Here is an 18,213-nt window from a genome sequence, read left to right on the forward strand (position 1 = left end):
CTGGGAAGACGACGACAGTGGCAAATCACTCATGAAAAGGTGGCAAGAAAACTGCAGGGACTGCCCCCCCAGTCACCCAGAGTCAAGATGGACTCAAAGGGCCCCCCACCGCGACAAGAGTGGGTGCGCCAGGAGAGTGACCCACAGGCAAAGACCCCAGCAGAACCTGAGCACCCGGGATGGAGACGGTTGCCAGCTGAGCTTTAGAGCTGGGCTGAACAAAAACCCCAGAAGACAATCTACAGCCGGGGATGTCTGGCCTCGTGCTGCCGGCTCCTCTGGATCCACCCCTCTGGATGACGGATGCTGGGCAGCCAAGTGGGGAAGAAGGGCTGGTGCTGAGCTTCCTGATCAGTCACCGTGTGACCCAGAGCCCTGGACCAGATGGACCATTGGCCCGACCCAGACTGGGGGCGCTTCTCTTCAGTAGCTAAGGGAGGGTGGAGGGGTCCCCAGAGCACAATTGAGCTGGACTGGGTCACAGCAAGGGCAGGGAAGGTGGGGAAGGGAGAGGCTCCCATTGCTGACTCCTCTGGGCAGCTGCCCAGGCTCCTCTTGGGTCCTCTGGCAAGAATGCAAGTTGAAGTCTGTCTGTGGTCTCTCAACATCTCAGCCAGTGCCCTCCAACCCTGAGCCTCTGCTGCGTGGCCTGTTGTTGTGAGCAGAGGCTGGCACGTGGTAATGTTCATCTGTAGGCAGCAACTCACTTCATGCAGTTCATACCTCCTTGTTTAACCTTGAGGCAGGTTGATTCTGAGGGCCCAATGTCACATTCACCTCATGACCTTGAATCTTTTCCCTCCAGCTTTCCTTCTATATTGCCTTCTTCGCCAGAGGACGACAGCTCGTCGGCTGTGGGACTGATATTTTCTGGTGGGATTGAGCGCTATCGGGAATTCAGTTCATGTACAGCAATACCCACCAGCTGTAGGAAGAAACCTGCCTGAAATCAATCATAGCATTCTGGAGTTCGAAGGAAAGTCATCCCAAATATCAAATAGTCTAGCGTTTCTCAACCTCAACAATTTGAAGTTGTGTGGACCAACTCCCAGAATCCCCCAGCCAGGCTGACTGGGTAATTCTGGGAGTTGAAGTCCACATATCTAAAAGTTGCTGAGACTGAGAAATACTGACCTAGTTCAACTCTGCAAAGTGCAGGGAAGCCAATTAAAGTACCTTCAACGGGTGGCTGTCCAGCCTCTCTCAAGAAACCTGTAGAGATGGAGAACCCACAGACTTTCAAGGTAGACTGTTCCACTGTTGTTCTACCTTATATTTGAATGAAATCTAGATAGCTGCAACTTGTATCCATTGTTTCTGGTCCTAGCTTCTGTGGCTATGGAAAAAAGCTCCCAACCATCTTCCCTGTGCAGTCCCAAACTTGACCATCACATCTTCCCTCCATTTTTTCTCCAGGCTGAACATCCTCAATTCCTTCAGCCTGTCCTTCTGGGGCACATCCCCAAGACCACGGGTACATCCCTTAAGGACCAAAATACCCCCGCTAAGCCCCCAGGAAATGTATTATGCAGCTGTGCCCACATGCAGGTCTTGCTTCCCTGCTCCAAAATTGATTTAGGTCCTCAGGCCAAAATTAATCATCCAACCAAGCTTTACTGTAAAAAGAGCTGACCATTTAGGCTGATCCAGCCTTCTAAATGCTATTACAAAAGGGTGTTTTGATGAAGCTGTGACTGAAACACCCCCTCAAAGCAAATTCCAAAGTACAGCCCCCTCCCCTCGCTGCTGCTCCTGATCTGAGGCGGCCTGTCAGCCACTTCCTTCAAGGCAGCCTGGCATTGTCCCCACCTTGCAGAGCAGAGCATCAAGGCTGAGAGTGTAGGGTCAAGGTGGAGCATGTTTCGCCCACTCTCAGATGCCTCCTCCAAGACATCTGTCCTCTCCTGCAACCAGTATCGGTCAAGATTTTGTAAACCTGGGGCATCAGTAACAGAACTGATTCCCCTGGTCAGTCAGTATGCGAGGAGGATCAGGGAGAGGATCCAGAAATTAAGGGTGCTACCGGCAAAATACTGAGACTGCTGGCAAGCACCATTAACTAGCCTTGAAGTCCAGCAGGACCCAAATGGGTCGTTATGGGAAAGCAGCACAGGAAAAAACAGCAAAACCCCTAAAACCTGCAGACTCTTTTTTATTAAATTCTCCCATTTCATCTGTACAGAAAAATGCACATTATGTTCAGTATTTCAGGTAACAATTCAAAATTACACAGCATGAACATGTAAAAACAAAGAATGGCCAAGAATTTGTACATAGATAAGAAAAACAATTTACAAAAAAAATCATCTTAATATTACATTTTTAAAAAGAACCAAGGTCAGCCAACATTTGCTGTTTTTTATCATTTACCGTCTCCAATGGCTGCTTTTCAAATCTATACGAGGGGCACTGAACATAACCCTGCTATGCCATTCCAAGTTTTTCTGGGCATGCATGGTGTTTGTTTCAAATCCAAAACATACGAGTCTTGGACAATCTGCAATGAGAAAAATCAAAATTATGAGCACCAAGCATTAATTGGTTCTGTGCCATCTTGCAGGGAAAATGCCTCTTGTTGCCTCTTCAGAACACTCCAGATGCCTTTCCACCAGTTATGGAACCACAGGGTGGGGAGGACTGCAGGTTTGAGACAGAGGAAGCAAGGCAAGCCCCACAAACTGCCCAATTTTAGCCAGTCACTGCTGGCTCAACTGGTTGGCAGTTTCACCACAACAGTATAATGCTTGGTCCAAAACACAGTTAGGCTCACTGGTAGCACCACCTCTTGCAGAAGGAATTTCCTCCTGTCTCCCCTCAGCCTGCCAGCAGGGTGCAACTGATGCTCTTTGCTGTGCACTGACTTTCTCACACTAAGACACGGGGGAGCAGTCTATCTGACGCGCCTTTCCTCCAGTTCCAGGTTCTCTTTCTGAGGTGCAGCAGAGCCACCACTAAGAAAAGCAGCAGCTGCAGCCTCACCAAGCTTGGGCATCGGGACCCTCATCTACCAACCTGTCCCCATCTGCAAAGCTTCCTACCCAGCGGATTCTGCCTGAGAGGAGGGACCGTGCTGCGTCTCCTCGCGCAACAGAACGATAAAGGAAAAACGGGCGTGGAAAGCACACACCACAACTGTAGTTAGGGATCGCATACGGAAGCGGCAGATGAAGAGGGGCTTCTGGCTCCCTGCTAAGAAGGACTTTAAAGCCTTCAAACCACAGCCTGGCACAACCCAGTGCTGCCTTCTCCACCTTTCTTGAGCAGCGGAATGAAGCTGGTGTGGCACAGCCTGAATGGAAATGGAGCCTGGCATCCTCTCCTCCACACCGCAAGGCCCTGGGGTTGGAGAACCGAGCAGAAGAGGCAGCCCGGGAGCCTCGCTGCTGAAATTCCTGGGATGGGCATGGGAACCACGGCCCTTGAATACTGGGGGCTGCCCACCGTCTCTTCAGAGCAGTGGGCCCCTTCAGCCGTGGGGCAGATTGGGCGGACTGTCTCGGGGTAGCTGCTTATGAGCCCTCTTTTCAGACAACCAGTCAGCCCACAGAGTGTTCTGGCCTGTCTTCCTCCCCTGCAGAAACATCGTTCATTATCCTCAACAGTGGGAAACAGCTAAACAGTGGGAAACGCAGGAAAAGGCCGATACAGCTACCTGAAGGACAGCAAAAAAAGAGTGTGTGGTTTTTTTCCCTAAGAGACGATAGCCAAAATGACGGGGGAGGGGGGGAGAACAGGCTTCATCAGCAATTGTTGCAAAATCAACTTCACCATGCGAAGTTCAGCAGCCAATACAAACCCAGGTTTCCTGCCAGCATCTTGTACAATTGTACACGTCTGAATGAAACTTGCCTGAGACTATTCCTTGCCTCCCATCAACAGCTTCACCTCAGAAAGCACTCTATAATCCATATTCCACGGCCAGCCTCTCCACAGGGCTAAAAGTCCTCTGGGCCCAATTATAGTATCAGTCCTGGACTATCGCATATCCAATTACGGGCCAGAATCACCAACCTCAAAGTCACGGCTATTGTCTCTAGGAGAAAGGATCCGGATTTCGACTTCAGGTAGATCGGCATCTGACAAAATACTGGCGTTTCCTTTAGATCCCACAGAGGAGAAAGATACTAGGCTTTGCAGCACTCACCGGGTTCTCCTATCATGTGCCTTTTTCCAGTCCCACCTTTTGGAAGACCCATGAGGGAAGACCAAGAGATGTAGAGGGACTGTATTCCTGCCCCATTTCCTTTCAAAAATGATCCAAGCAACCCTTCAGGATATCAAGAGCAGCTCTTGAGGCCCGACAGACTCAGTAGTAATTTAAAAAATAAATGCACAAGCTTTCCCAAACCACCATCTCTAGGAAAACAAAACTAGATACCACATCGCTCACTTTCCAATATGAAGTTTCCTAAAGTAAAATGTTAAAAATACCATTCACCAACACTTCAGAGCAGCAGCAAATATTCACAGTACTGTTACGAACGACAGCTTGTCCAAACACTCTGATCACCTGGTCCCTTTACAGAAAAACCCTCCACTTTGGGGAAGTTGATGCAGAAAATCTAGAAAGGTAAAATCTGCCTAGCAAGTGCAACTACTGTATAAGCTGGATCATGCCAGGGAAATGGAGAGAGGTGTGCAATTAAGCTTTGCATTGGCCGGAACACCCAAGTGCATGTCAGCACACGCAGGCAGACCTGTGGCTGGCAGGTTAAAAGGCTGCCTGGTGTGCCAACGATGAACACGTGCAGTTTCTTCTACTCCCCAGTCAGGCCCAGAGCAGCATCCATGTTCAGACCAGAAGGGCTGTTAGAAGTGCTGCTTCAAGTAACAGAAAAATGCAGCTCCCTTCCTCCTCTCCAGCGCAGCCCCCACCTCCCCATTCTTGCTGAGGGACAGAGCTCACAAGGGGCTGCTTTCCTACTTCCCAAGCCTGACAATCTCTTCAAGTCGATCCTGGGAAGCAGGAAGGCCTCACCCCTCTGATTAATGCTGGACCCACGTATCAGGGAGAGGGTCACTCGCCAACGATCAACCCAGTGATTCACACCCTCTCTCAGGTGCCACACTCTTCCCAACAACTTTCTGGGATACCTACCTACTTGCTACCCAACTTCACACCTCTGCTTGCCTCATCTAACGGCATCCACTGGGATAGAATATAGCTTTGCTAGGGGAACCTATAAAACCACTGGAGTTTGTTTCTTCCGGTCAATATTTTATTAATCCCAAAGACAGCGGAGAAAATGAAAGGCATTGCCTTTTGGCAGAAACTGAGGAACAAACCAGTAAAAAAGAAAAGAAAAAATACACACAAAGAGAACCTTGTAACAGGAGGGGGATACTGGTCAAGATGACGACCTCTGGAGACCCTTTTGCTGACAGATTATGAGCTGGTTCATTGGCAAACTAGATGTCCAAACCAGGGTCGGTTGTGAGCAGTGGGTGCCGTCCCATCCTTTCCAGTCCTGCCTAGCCTCAGAGCACAAATATTTCCTCACCGAGAGACAATGCCCAGACTATGCCAGGGACAGATCTTTAAAATGTTTACTGTAAAAACCTCTTGGCCTGCAGTCTGCCAGTCTGGTTCGGAGTGCATGAAGGTAGTTCAACAGCATGAGAAAAAGAAAAAGAAAGAGCTTTGTCTACAGGCAGGCAAACAAGAGTCGCTAACGATGGGGTAACAAAGCCGCCAGACAAGATGGGAAACCCAGCTGACACGGGCCGCTGCTGCTGCTGCTGTTCTAATTTGCTTGTACTCTCTGAAGAGGAGCGAGGTGGGGAGGGAGGCTATACAGAGAAGACTGTACAAACTGGGCAACGGGCAGGCCTTCCATCTTCCCTCTGATGACCACGGTCGTCTCTACCTGTCCTTCAGTTCTCGTGTCACTTGCTTAGTGATGCGCCCACACATCAGACCAACCAGGAACAGGACACAGATGCCTGCGCTGATCACTGAAAGGATGTAGTTCTTGGACGGAGATGTCACCACTTGCATGGCAAGATCGGAAAAGCCTTCTGCTGGGGCAACCTGGCAAGCACAGAGGAGGAAAAAGACCGGTCAGCTGCCCACCGAGGGAAAGCAAAACCACCCCAATCAAGACGTTTCACCAGACAGGTGGACTTTGGTTGCCCAGGCAGGAGGCAAGTGATACTGTTCCAATAAACCCAGGCTGATAAAGGGCTGATTCCACCTGGGCAGATCTGTAGAAATCTCTCAAGTCCAGCTAGAATGCAATCAGATTCTCAGCAACCATGAAGCTCCCACCCAGGGAATTAGAACATGCCCAAATAAATTTTGGAGACACCCAGTTTTCTCTGGGAAATGTTTACTGCACCTTGCTTAAAACTGTCCAGAAGTCTATGAAAGAAGCCACAGTTTTAAGGTCAAAAGTTCCATTAATCTTGGATGCCTTTAAGTACATCCAAGCTAAAGTTCCATATAAGCCTCTAGTAGAACTTTAGCCAAAGTTCAGGAGGGACAAAACATCCTATAGCTGCTTATGGATCAACCCCAAACTTCTTACCAACCCAATTTGGAATGATACATCCTAACGTGCATTCAATCAATTTGCCATAAAAGGCTGTCCTCTTTAATAAACAAAGCCAGTGAGGTTCTATTTCAGTGCAAACGGCATGAGGGGTCCAGATCCTTTCAAAGCGTTTCAAATTCCTGATCAGCCATCCAGAGCTCCACACCAAGGCAACATCATCACTCATACACATACACACAGAGAAGCAAATATTTAGGTTAGACATGTACACCCAGTATTTGCCCACAGAAACTGGCACTTCTGCACCCAAGGCCTTTCACCCGTTTAGATCTTTGGTGAATGATCTGCACTGGGAACTGGAGAGGGGTGAGACTCTCTCAACAGCATGCAAATCAGCGGCCATACTGGCTAGAGGTAATGGAGATGAGACCTGCAGGACACCAAACATTTCCCAGGGTCTGTTTCACCTCCCCTTCTCATAAACTCCAAGCACGCAAATGACTTTTCTGTTCACACGTCAGCAATAAGCAAGTGCCACCCCGCTCACCTTCGCAGCAAAGCTCCACATTTCAATTCGGTCATGAAGGCGTTTTTTGCATTCTGGCTGTAACCGTACCCGCTTGTCTTCCAGGGCCTCCATAAGGCAGGACATCTCTGCAGAAGGAAGGATATACTATCATGAAAGACAGGCTCCCTCGAAGGGGTCAGGGAAGTACCTGCCATACGCGCAAACCACGGACCTGACAGAAAACCCAGCAGGGAGGCTCCCCTTGGCCCACGATGCAGCTCTCTTCCCAGCCAACCTGTTTCTCCACCAGCACCTCCTCCACACACAAGCATTTTGCAGATAATTTGAAAATAAAATACCTGCAATTTGAAACATTTCCCCTGGACAAAGCACTGAGTGGGAGGTAAAAAAAATGCCCAGCCAGTAAGCCTGTTTTCTCCCCCAATCTCTCTCCACCTCTAGCATGGTATTCATAGTGGGAAGCACCCAAGTTTGTAAGCAGCCACTATCAGGAGTGAACTGACTCTGTGGCCAGAGCAGCCTTGCAATCTCGGGGCTCCCCTGACCGCGCAGGTAATGCGAGACGTACGTCGGCCTCTGCCTGGAGGGATGGCAGCACAGTGATGCTTGATGTCAAGGGCACAGGCTGTGTGAAGGACAGGATCCACAAAGATGTCGGCCTTGCTTTCCTTCAGCATGTTCAGCACCTCCTAGAGAGCAGATCACAAAGCACTGAGGATCACGACCAGGATATACACCCAAGTTGTTCTCGAGCCAATGAAAACCTAAGGGCTTGGGGGTTCAACCATGAAGCGGAAGGCGAAGTGCAGACTTTACCAGACACTGGCAAAGAATGAACGGCGCTCATCCAGGAAGGTGGCTTCTGGATGTTCCACCAGCTGGTAGTGAAAATCAATGTGAAATGGAGCCCTTCTGAGGCACAACTGTTGCTGCATATCCACAATGCCTTAAAAAGGGAAGAGGGGAGTAAATGGGTCAATTCCGGGTGGAATGAAGGGCGGAGAGAGACCTGAACCAAAATAAAATAGCCACCTGGAACTCCTAAAGTTACAATTTAAAGCCCACAATACAGACTCTGAGATGCATCCATTCCCTTCGAAGACATGGATCTGTGCTTTTATCTCCCATGCACCACATGTGCATTAAGACAGGACCACTCACCTTTTTGCACATCTCTGTTTTAATTTTGAGCAAATTCACTTTCAGACACTCTTCCACTTGCCCTGTCTGCTCCTGGGCTGCAGCCTCCTCCGCACACAAGCTAAAAATCTGTTAAAAATAAAGCACATTAGGATGTAGCCTCCACACCCCAGGACAACCTAGCGAAGTTCAAATATTTATAAAAGAGAATCCACGCATGTACCATGTGAATAAGATTTCCAAGTGTGGACAAAGAACAAAGCGAACCAAGAGGAAGGAATGTTGTCCCGTTGTTAATGACAAATGGAGGACAATATACCCTGTTTGTGCTCAGAGTAGTTTATCCTTACATTCCTGAGCCAAGGGATACAGCCTTAAATCTTTAGACTTAAAGACATCTTAAATACAAGGGCAGAAGCTTTAGCTGAGGATTGCTGCCTAAGACTGAATTTAGACGCTAGTCGCTTAAGATGATACCTGGCTGGATAATAACAGGTTTGAAAACATCATGGAACGGGAACTGCTCAGTGGCTGAAAAGGAGTCAGCAGTGTGCTATGGCTATTGCAAAGGCAAGTGGGATTTTAGACTATGTCAGTAGAAGCAGACTTTCCAGATATGGGAAGCAATACTTCCAATACATTCTGCACTGGTCAGACCTCAAGGACCGATTCTGGGTGCCATGTTTTTAACAAGTTTCAGAGAACCTGGGACAGGTTTGTAGACGGGCAACGTGGATCTGCAAGGAACTGGAAGAAAAGTTTATGAAGAAAGGCTGAGGGAGCTGGGGCGTAGGAAGGAGGATAGCCCTTCTCAAATACTTGAAAATGCGGCATAAAGAAGTTCTCTGTTGTTCCGGGGAAACAGGACACAGACTGTGAGGCCTACAGTAAGTCCTTCCTAACTGTTTTTCCATCACTGTGCATGTTCAAGCAGAGACCAGACAGCTATTTGTCTGGGATGCCTTAATTTGGATTCCTGCACCAAGCAGGGGGTGGGACTTGATGGCTGCAATGGCCCCTTCCAATTCTGTGGCTCTACGTATCTGCAAGTTCAGATCTTCTCACAAGAATCAGGGAAAGGCCCCGAGAACTCTTGCAGGGAGCCCCCCTGCAGCTCTAGGCAGCCACACTACAGAGAGGGCTGCTCCCCAAGAACTCAAGCACTTGTTTTTGAGAGAAGGCAGAGAAGCGGGGGGTGTAAAATGAGCTGGCAGCGGCAGCAGCAACAACACCCAAAATACACTGGCTGGCAACTGTATTTTCCCTGCAGTAGAATGGTATTAAACAGCAGGAGTTCCAGCTTTTAGGGTTTTCTGTTTCTTCCAAAATGCATGAAGCAGAGTTATTTTCATAGAGGTCTTAAACTGCAGAAAGACAAAATGGGGAACTGACTCCACTGACTTCAAGAAAAAGCCCCCCAAAAGAAGGGAACTCAATGAACAACCTGGATTCTGGACAGGTCAACGCCAGAGGGGGACAGACAGTTCTGGTACGTGATACTAATCCGCAATGTTTCGCTCCACCCACAAACATACTTCCTGTAAATTATGGCAATTACCATAAAGGGATTTCCCAGAGATTTACACCACCAGTTCATGACTCCTATTATTTAAATTATACTGTCAAGAGTTGTAAGAACTTGTCAACATATTCGGGGGCAAGTAGGACAGAATCCGGAAGCTCCCACCTCATCTGAGCAGTGCATTTGCAACTGAGGATCTAACCGGTAATCCAGAGCAGATTCCTCAATGATCACTCGAATTTGATCTTCGCAGTCTGAAGAAAGACGCTGTTCGGAAACAAGGACAAGAACTGTCACGCTGGAGAAGGACAAAGCCTGAAATCATTCTCAAAATCTGACTTGCCACGCAGCTGAAGGAAGATGAAGGCTGGCCAGCGATTGGCATCCAGCCTTGCAAAATAAAAATCCTCTCAGAGCTGTTTACGAGCTATATAAACCAGTTGTAAAAGAAAACACAATACATATTGTTCAAAAGCAAACTACCTTCATGGGTGGTTGGTGCGATAGCTAGACCTGCCTTTTCACCTCTGCCTTTTTGGTTGGTTGGTTGGTGTAAAGCCACAATTCCAGCTTTGTTTTGCCTTTCCAGCACAGCGAAGAGGAGGAGGTGCCCAACCCTGTCTCCAAACCAACAAACGCTTTCCTACGCTTGCAGTTTGCGCCATCAATCTCAGATTTTGTCAGGGTTACAGAGAAACTGGCAGACTCTCCAACCAGCTAACTTCTCAGGCAAAGCCTTCAAGCTCCACAACCGTATTGCATTGCTGGTTTCATGGCTAGACACCCGGATTACATGGGATCATGCAGTTTTGAAACCTGCCTGGTGACCCAGACCAGTGATCACTGTCATGTGATGGAAAAATGGGGAAGAAAATCATGTATGCTGCTTTGCATTCCAGGAGGAAAACTGCTATTTAACTGCAAGAAGCAAAATAACCGCAAAGGTGCACTTTGAGATTATCCATGCTGACTAATTCAAGTATGCAAAATCGAATTTTGGTCAATTTATGGCACTGGACAATTTTCCAGAAACTCCATCACAAATTTTAAACTTCCAATGCAGAAAACAAGTCTCAAGAATTCTGCTTTCCTGAATTTTAAACACATGTCTCTGTAAGAGTATGAGATTATCCCGGATCTGATTCTATCTGGATTTTTGACCAAGCTGCCTCCAAATCAATTTTCTGGATCGAATGCAGTTGCCAAACTAGCAAGTCGGTGAAAGGACATTCCACATCAGCCTCCTCCTCAATGGGTCTCCATTCTCCAAATTCTGAACAATGGCCAAACTGGTAAGGAACTGCAGAAGTTAGCTCACACATCTGGAAGGCATTTAGCCCGGAGGAGGCTGTTGCCAAACCCCTGACCTGCAAAACACGATCAAGGATGCAAGATTCACACAGACTTTCATTAAGGAGTTTTAATGCCAGGGGTCAAAAGATCGGAACCTGCCAGCTTAGTGAGCTCACTAAGGCAGTCTCTCCTCCTTGATCTCCTTTTCCTGGCATGTCTGTATGACAATCTAAGAGTCTGTTTATTTGACAAGCATGTAATGGGATCCCCCACTTTGTGTCGAAAGAGACTACTCTTCCTTTCTCAACCTCTGCACCATCTTTTGCAGCTGCTCTACAGAAGTGGACAAGGGGCTCTGTGGACTTTCCTGCCTCTGCTCTGGCCGATACACCCGACCGCCCATCACCTGGTCTGCATATTTCAGTTTCAGGCAGGATATGACCTGCCCCTCCAGCTCTGAGTCATCCTTGGCTTTGCTCAGAATGCTCTGGCAGAATTTGGGGATGTCTGCTTTGCACGCCTTCCTGAGCACTGGATTCAGACGGTAATCTACCGGACAGAAAAAGAGTTAAACCAGGCTTTAAAATCCACAAGGTAAAAGAGGCATCTCTGCAGAACCGTGTTGGGTTTACAAAGCAGCCTACAAATGGCGTTCCATCGGATTGCTCTCGAATGTACCAAATTACAAGGATTAACTGAAAGAAAGGTCTGGAATACAACTCCTACACCCTCTGCAACTTCGTTTTTAAGCAGCAAATTTACGCAGATTATGACCACCCACACACACACACAAAAGCTTCGAACACTGCGGACAATGCTTGCTGGAACCTCAAAAGCTAGAGGTAATGATTGAATAAGATGTTCTTGGGTTAAAGGAGAATTCAAAATTACTATGATTCTATGCTGAGCAAGATGACCCTACATGCCCCCCTCCCCAGCCTTTTCCAATTTAAATTACGTAATTCAATGGCCTTTTCCTCGGTGGGTCTTTTAATGGGATGGGGAAGGCGTGGCTATTTCCCATTCAGTATGATCCAAGACAAAAATGAAAGAAAAGGGTTTATTTTAACAAAAGAACAAACAGCTCCTACAATTCCAGCCGACTGGGCAATCCAATGGATGTCTTGCTGGAGAAGGTTGCTTTGGCTACCTGATGCAGAGTTCAGCATCTCTCTCTCTCTCTCTCTCTCTCTCTCTGTGTGTTTCTTTTGGGGTTGCATGCTCAGTTTTTATTAATCTCTTTGGCTATGCCAAAGTCCCTCCCAGCCATGTTAACTAACTGAGATTCTTTCAGCTAGCCAAAGTCCAAACTTCAGACTTTCCATAAGTCAGGTAAATGCTTCGCTGAGCTACAAAATGTCCTCTATGGTTAAAATATATTTAGTAGCTTGCAATCAAGTGCTTCTGTAGTTTCAGTTGTAACATTTCAATTAACTCTGAAATAACAAAACGCTCTTTATGGAGATGGCAGCCTCGTGGAAAATTTCACTGGGGAGGAACCTGGCATACTGTAGATTTGGGCGGACACAAAATGCATACGCTATTGGAAAAGCAAGCACAACTTTCTGCCAAGACAGGCTGTGTGGGTATGGTAGTTTCAAATGCAGAAGTGGCTAGAAATCAGAGCATTCCGTTCTGCACAATAAATGCAAACAACAAGCAAGATCAATATACTCCAGTACAAGAAAGTGGAGGAACAGAAAGCAGAGGAATGTGTGTACTTGGTGATCTCCTTGCTGTGGGCTTTTAATCCACTTCAAAGCCCCAAATGCCAATTGTCCGGCCTAGCTGACAGAATCCCAACCCTCGAGGGCAGGGCGTTCTGTTCCTGCCTCCTTGTTCCAAGCAGCCACAGACCATTACCTGTGTTCTGGGTAATCTGGCGCTTTGTGATCATTTGCTTGCATTTGGGATCCATCACCTCGCTGTTTTTGTTCTGTTTCAAACACTGCAGCATGTTCTTTGCATCTGCTTCTGGGCAGAACCTCTGCCAAGAGAGATGGAGAAGCAAAAACTCAGCAAAGGGACTCAGAAACATCTCCCATCCTTTTGTCATCTATTCTGGGAAGAAGCAGTGGAGGAAGGCAAAGCCAAGCAGGGTGGAGAACTACTTGCTTGCACCATCAACAAGACCCATCCTTCCTCTCCAAGACCCAGATGGCAGCACGTGGAAAATCTGGACCTCCCTGAAATGCCTGTCTCCATGTGTGTTCCCACTGTGCACTGTTTGAGAACCACTGCAATTGGGGGAAAGCTCTCTAGAGCAGCGTTTCTCAGCCATGGCAGCTTGAAGATGTGTGGACTTCAACTCCCATGCTGGCTGGGGAATTCTGGGAGTTGAAGTCCACACATCTGCACAGCTGAGAAACACTGCTCTACAGAGAATGACCTTGTTAGAAACAGGAGCTCCACTGCCTAAGTGATCCTAGCAAATGCAAGCACTGGAAACCTTCACGGCATGTCAGGGGTCTCTATTTTGAGATTTCTGCCAGGGTCAGAAATGAAGGAATGAATTGTGGAAGTATGTTTCAGGAGGGGGCCCCCACCCGCTTTTTGGGGAGGGTACCTTCAAGTCAGCATTGACTCCTGGCCCTGTGCTATTTTTTTTCTTTTTTTTCACACATTTTCCCCCTTCATATATTCAGCAGGAACGGCCCAAACATCTGATAGTGCCCTGAAATCTGCCTCAGACACAAACATGCATGAAAGAGATTGGGGTGCACAATCTGATGTATCGCAAACCTTAATTTCATGCCGTATGCAATTCCTTATTCATTTTTCAGCGTCCTTGGCGGGCGAGGCCTTCGTAAGGGCCAACCCCAAAGGCAGTGAAGAGCACACCATCTTTTCAGTCCTTCGGAACTCTTCATCAGACCCGGCGGTACCAGAGACAAAGGATTCTACAGCACCTTGCTTAACAAGGCGTTTCGGAGAACTTGAAGGCTTGATTTTTTTTCTCTGTGCCACTTTGGTTGAGCCCAATAAAGGTATTCTCTCCTATTTAGGAATACTGGATTCTGCAGAGCCCTCGGTGCTCTCTGAGCTTGGTGGTTGGCTTGCAGACATTTCGTTACCCGACTAGGTAACATCTTCATGCAAAACCCACACACACTGAAGATGTTGCCTAGTCGTGTAACAAAACGCCTGCACACCAACCACCAAGCTCAGAGAGCACCAAGGGCTCCACCGTTCAACCCTGGGCTGCAGAGATTTGCTTCTATTGATACTGAATTCTTCTTTCTCACAAACCAAAACTGCAACAGCTCAGCAGCCATTACACCGGGGTGGGGGTGGGGGTGGATGAGGGTATCAAGCATTCTGAGCCTTGCACTCCCCACCCCGTAACCCCACCTGGTAGGCCCTTCAGGAGGCTGCTTCACTCTGCAGCCTGGACAGCCAGCCCTGAATAAGATTTTATATAAATTATTGTGTATTACACATAAAACAATGTGGCTACTGCAGATCCCTCGCCCATTTTCCAGCCCTTTGGCTGCATTCAGCATTATTATTCATCAAGTAGGGCAAGAATTAGTGCCGGGGCTGTAGCAAAGAAGGCTGAAAAGCACATCTGACAGTTTCGGATCGGGAGGAGAAAACACTTTCTGGGAACTCTATCAAATCAGGTTAAAAGTAATTAAATTTGAAAAATAAATAAATGAATGAATGAAGTGTTTAGTTTAGTGACACGTCAAGTTCTCCACCTTTCTCTCCAAATACACAATCCAAGACTTAGCTACGCTCCCGTGGCCAGAACTGGTCACCTTTACCTTGATCATCTGCTTGCACACCCGCATGAGGGTGTAATCCAGTTCTGGATCCATCATCTCTGTCTCTTGGAGTTTGAAGACTTTTTGATGGCAGCGGCTGCTTAGCTGTTTCTTGTTTTCCTTCAAACACTCAATTATCTGCAGTTAGAGGACATGACTAAGAAAACACTGAGGATCACTGGTGGTAAGAGGGAGGCACTGCTGAGACAGATCTGGGATTTTGTGAAAGACTACACCATTCAGCCAAAATGCATTTTGGTAAAAAGAAAGACAATTATGTTAAGCAGTATCTCATCACAGACCAACTCAAGAGTGGCCCTGGCAGGGCCCCACCTAAAGGAACCTGTTTCAGAGACTACATTCTTAAAATTTTAGTGGCAAAAAGTTAACCTGACCGTAAGCAAAACTGCAATTAAGAGGCAAGAAAGAATCTGAAATGGAGCCATTTCTACCACTAACATAGTAACTTAAAAATGAGTGTTTTCAGCAACTGCTTGTTACAGAGGCACTGATTAAAAAGTGCTCCAGAATACTGCAGAAAACCGAGAGGCCAAATATGCTCGAACCACGTCCCTTCTTCTCAAGCAGAAACCTCCAGAGAGAAAAGCAAGGTAGCATATCTTCAGCTTCGGTTTCACTCCAGAAAGTAACGGAAAGGGCTAAGCAAAAACTAAGTCTGGTTTATATTTCAAATGAATTAAAATTAAATATAGTGACCATAAATGCACTGTCGTCATTTTAAAAACACTTTATCCTATCACAGTGAAAGCCACAATCTGACAGCACCTTCTCCAGGCTTTGAGAACCACACCCAAAACTCATGAGGATGGGTGGCATGCGGATCTGGGGCTCTGGATCAGCCTAACTCTGGACTAGCATGTCTCACCAGGGCTGGGAGGGGCAAGGTCAAATCCCCCTCTGTTAGCCTGTGGCAATAAAATACAGGAGGAGTGGAGACCAGAGACACCGCACCTTGGAGAAAATGTTAGGAATGTGTACACAAACCCGTGGGAATAAATCCAGAAAAGCCTATCACCTGGGCGTTGCCGTAGGGAACATTCTGGCAGTGGTTCTTGATGTCAGCTTTACACGCTTCGTGAAGATCTGGTTCCAGACGAATATCTTCAGTCTGCAGGACAAATTCCGATTGAAAGAGGAATATAAAATAGGAGCAGCAACTAAAACCCAGCAGATAGGCAGTCTTTTTTTTAAAGAACAAGCAAAAGTCCCAAAACACTCTGAAAGCTTTAAGGTTCTCTGAAACTCTTTAACTAATTCCAAGTTAAGCCGGAGGGTAGAGGGACGGCTGGCATGAATTGAAAGCACAACATCTGCACTCAGACCCAGTCTTAAGTCGCAAAAGTCGTAAAAGGATAATTTAGGATTAAGCTCTCCTCAGCTGTCTTCCAGCAGGAGTCTGGGTTGTGCCCAAACCTTGCCTCAAAAACCTGGCAAGAAAGGGTTTGAGGTTCTAATGACTGTGGGGATCAGGCTGAGCAAGACCACTGGCATCCTGGGCACTGGCCTTGCTCAAGGAGACTGCCTTCCTGTGGCAAGGTGCCAGCGCTGGAATATAAACTGCTGCAGACAATAATTAGGGGAAAGCACATTAGTGATGAGTGGCGCCAATATTTTCAGCCGGTGCCCCGCTGGGTCCCCTGAGAAACCCATGCAAGACAGAAGCAGCCAGGCACACTTACCATTTCCAACTCCTCCACGCGTAGCTGTTTGCGGCATTTCACGGAGACCCTGTGCTCTTTGGCATCCTGCAGAGTGTCGTTGCGCACTGTGGTACTCAGGCAGATCACCACATCCACCCTGAAGAACAAAGAAGCATTTTGTCTCCCTGCAGACCTGCAGACTGGATGAAAGACCATCCACGTTGCCCCAAGTGTCAGGCCCAGCCCAAGAACTTCAGAGAATCAATCCAGCTGAACTTCAGTTCTTTATTTGCTCACCCCGTATAGACAGAATCTTGCCAGACTAAAGCTACTCTGCCTAACCTCAGGGGAAATAACCTGGGAGGCTCTAGGGCAGGGCTATTCTGAACCTCTTAGTTTTCCCACACTCCATTTCTGGACTCTCTCTGCTTTTATCTTGCCCTCCTCCTTGGAATGTGCTCCCTCCTTCCCGAGAACCAGCAGCGTTACAGAAATCCACCACACCAAGCTACAGGGGAAAAGCATATACGTACTTCTTCTTGATGTTGGGACACAACTTCAGCACATCTTCCTTGCAGGCCATTTTAAATTTGTAGGAGAACCTGAAATCCTTCATTTGAATCTGAAGAAAGAAAAGCGAGCAGAAAGTATCAAAGGCCTCAAGTCCCAACCGCCACCTCCATTTGCTCATTCCAGGCTAGCAAAGTTCTGCTGGAGCTAAGTCGGACTGCAACTCCTATGCAGACCATGGGAAGTGACATAGCCTCGAGATAACAGCCATGGAAATACAGAATGACCATCTGGAAGGAGGTGTGGGAGGTGGTATGTGGCAAGGGAGCCAGAAGCCGTGAAGAAAGGGACCACAAAGAACCCAATTTCTATTAATTGGGGAGATCCTGTCCATTGGGGAGAAGGGGGCTGTCTGGTTCCTAGCCCTGGCAAAGCACTAAATGTTTCTGGCTTAGCCCTTGTAAGACCATCTTCCTCGGGGAAAATCGGCCTGCCCTACAGTCTAGCGGGGACAGGATGCTCCGGGTGCCCATCCTGAAAGAGACCGGGGAGTTGGGACCCAGTGGCAGCCCCGTCTCTCTGGAACAGCCTCCCCTCTGAGGTCCAATGCACTCCTTCTAGAAAAATGGAGAAGATTGCCCTCTTTTAGGATGGCATTTGGGCAGGAGGATCTTCCAAGTGATGGCAGTCATTTTTATTAACAGTATTTAATACTTCAATTGTGTATTTTTTTTATTAGTATTCTGTGGATGTTTTTAGATTTATATATCAACAGTCACCTAGACTTGTTAGAATAGGCAGCATATGGATGGATGGGAATAAATGAACAAAATGGCTATACTCACTAGCTGGAAATGTGTAACTCCGATTGCACACTTCTCATTCATCTCCTTCTGATGCTTATTCTGAATGAGACAATCCATGAGGTCTCCTGAGTCAATTTGGTTGTCTGCCATTTCCTGAAAGGGAGATGGAACAATTAGAGACATATAATGACTACCTGGCAGAAACTTTCCCCCTTCTTGGCAGCTTCCACTCTCAAGTTAAAGGAGACATAAATCATAGTTTGGAAAAGTTTCACGAGGCTCTGCTTGAACTCAACTATCACCTTAGAGACGGTGATGGAGATATGGCCAGTCTTGGCCCCAGAACAATCCAGTTGCCCTCAGTCACATTTCCTCAACTCAACTTCCCCTGCATATGGACTACAACCTCTCATTCCATTTCTGCTTGGCAGTGCCAACGGCCTGCTGCCAAGAGAATTGCAAGTTGCAGTCCAGCGCACATCCTGAGGATG

General features: G+C 47.4%; 1 protein-coding gene across 1 annotated transcript in view; it reads right to left on the minus strand.

Moving 5' to 3' along the window:
• Window positions 1-2,134: 2,134 nt before the first annotated feature.
• Window positions 2,135-18,213, minus strand: part of GLG1 (golgi glycoprotein 1) — a 71,690-nt gene continuing 55,611 nt past the window's right edge. Inside the window, exons 15-26 of the mRNA XM_063312867.1 lie at window positions 17,762-17,875; window positions 16,940-17,028; window positions 16,446-16,563; window positions 15,782-15,874; window positions 14,746-14,883; window positions 12,842-12,965; window positions 11,385-11,527; window positions 9,851-9,952; window positions 8,185-8,292; window positions 7,592-7,712; window positions 7,042-7,148; window positions 2,135-6,031 (exon numbers count right to left, since the gene is read on the minus strand). Coding sequence (XP_063168937.1) covers window positions 5,864-6,031; window positions 7,042-7,148; window positions 7,592-7,712; window positions 8,185-8,292; window positions 9,851-9,952; window positions 11,385-11,527; window positions 12,842-12,965; window positions 14,746-14,883; window positions 15,782-15,874; window positions 16,446-16,563; window positions 16,940-17,028; window positions 17,762-17,875 — 1,425 coding nt within the window. The 3' untranslated portion in view covers window positions 2,135-5,863. The remainder of the gene's footprint in view (window positions 6,032-7,041; window positions 7,149-7,591; window positions 7,713-8,184; window positions 8,293-9,850; window positions 9,953-11,384; window positions 11,528-12,841; window positions 12,966-14,745; window positions 14,884-15,781; window positions 15,875-16,445; window positions 16,564-16,939; window positions 17,029-17,761; window positions 17,876-18,213) is intronic.

The sequence above is a fragment of the Candoia aspera genome, chromosome 11 (assembly GCF_035149785.1).
Source record: "Candoia aspera isolate rCanAsp1 chromosome 11, rCanAsp1.hap2, whole genome shotgun sequence".
Lineage (NCBI taxonomy): Eukaryota > Metazoa > Chordata > Lepidosauria > Squamata > Boidae > Candoia > Candoia aspera.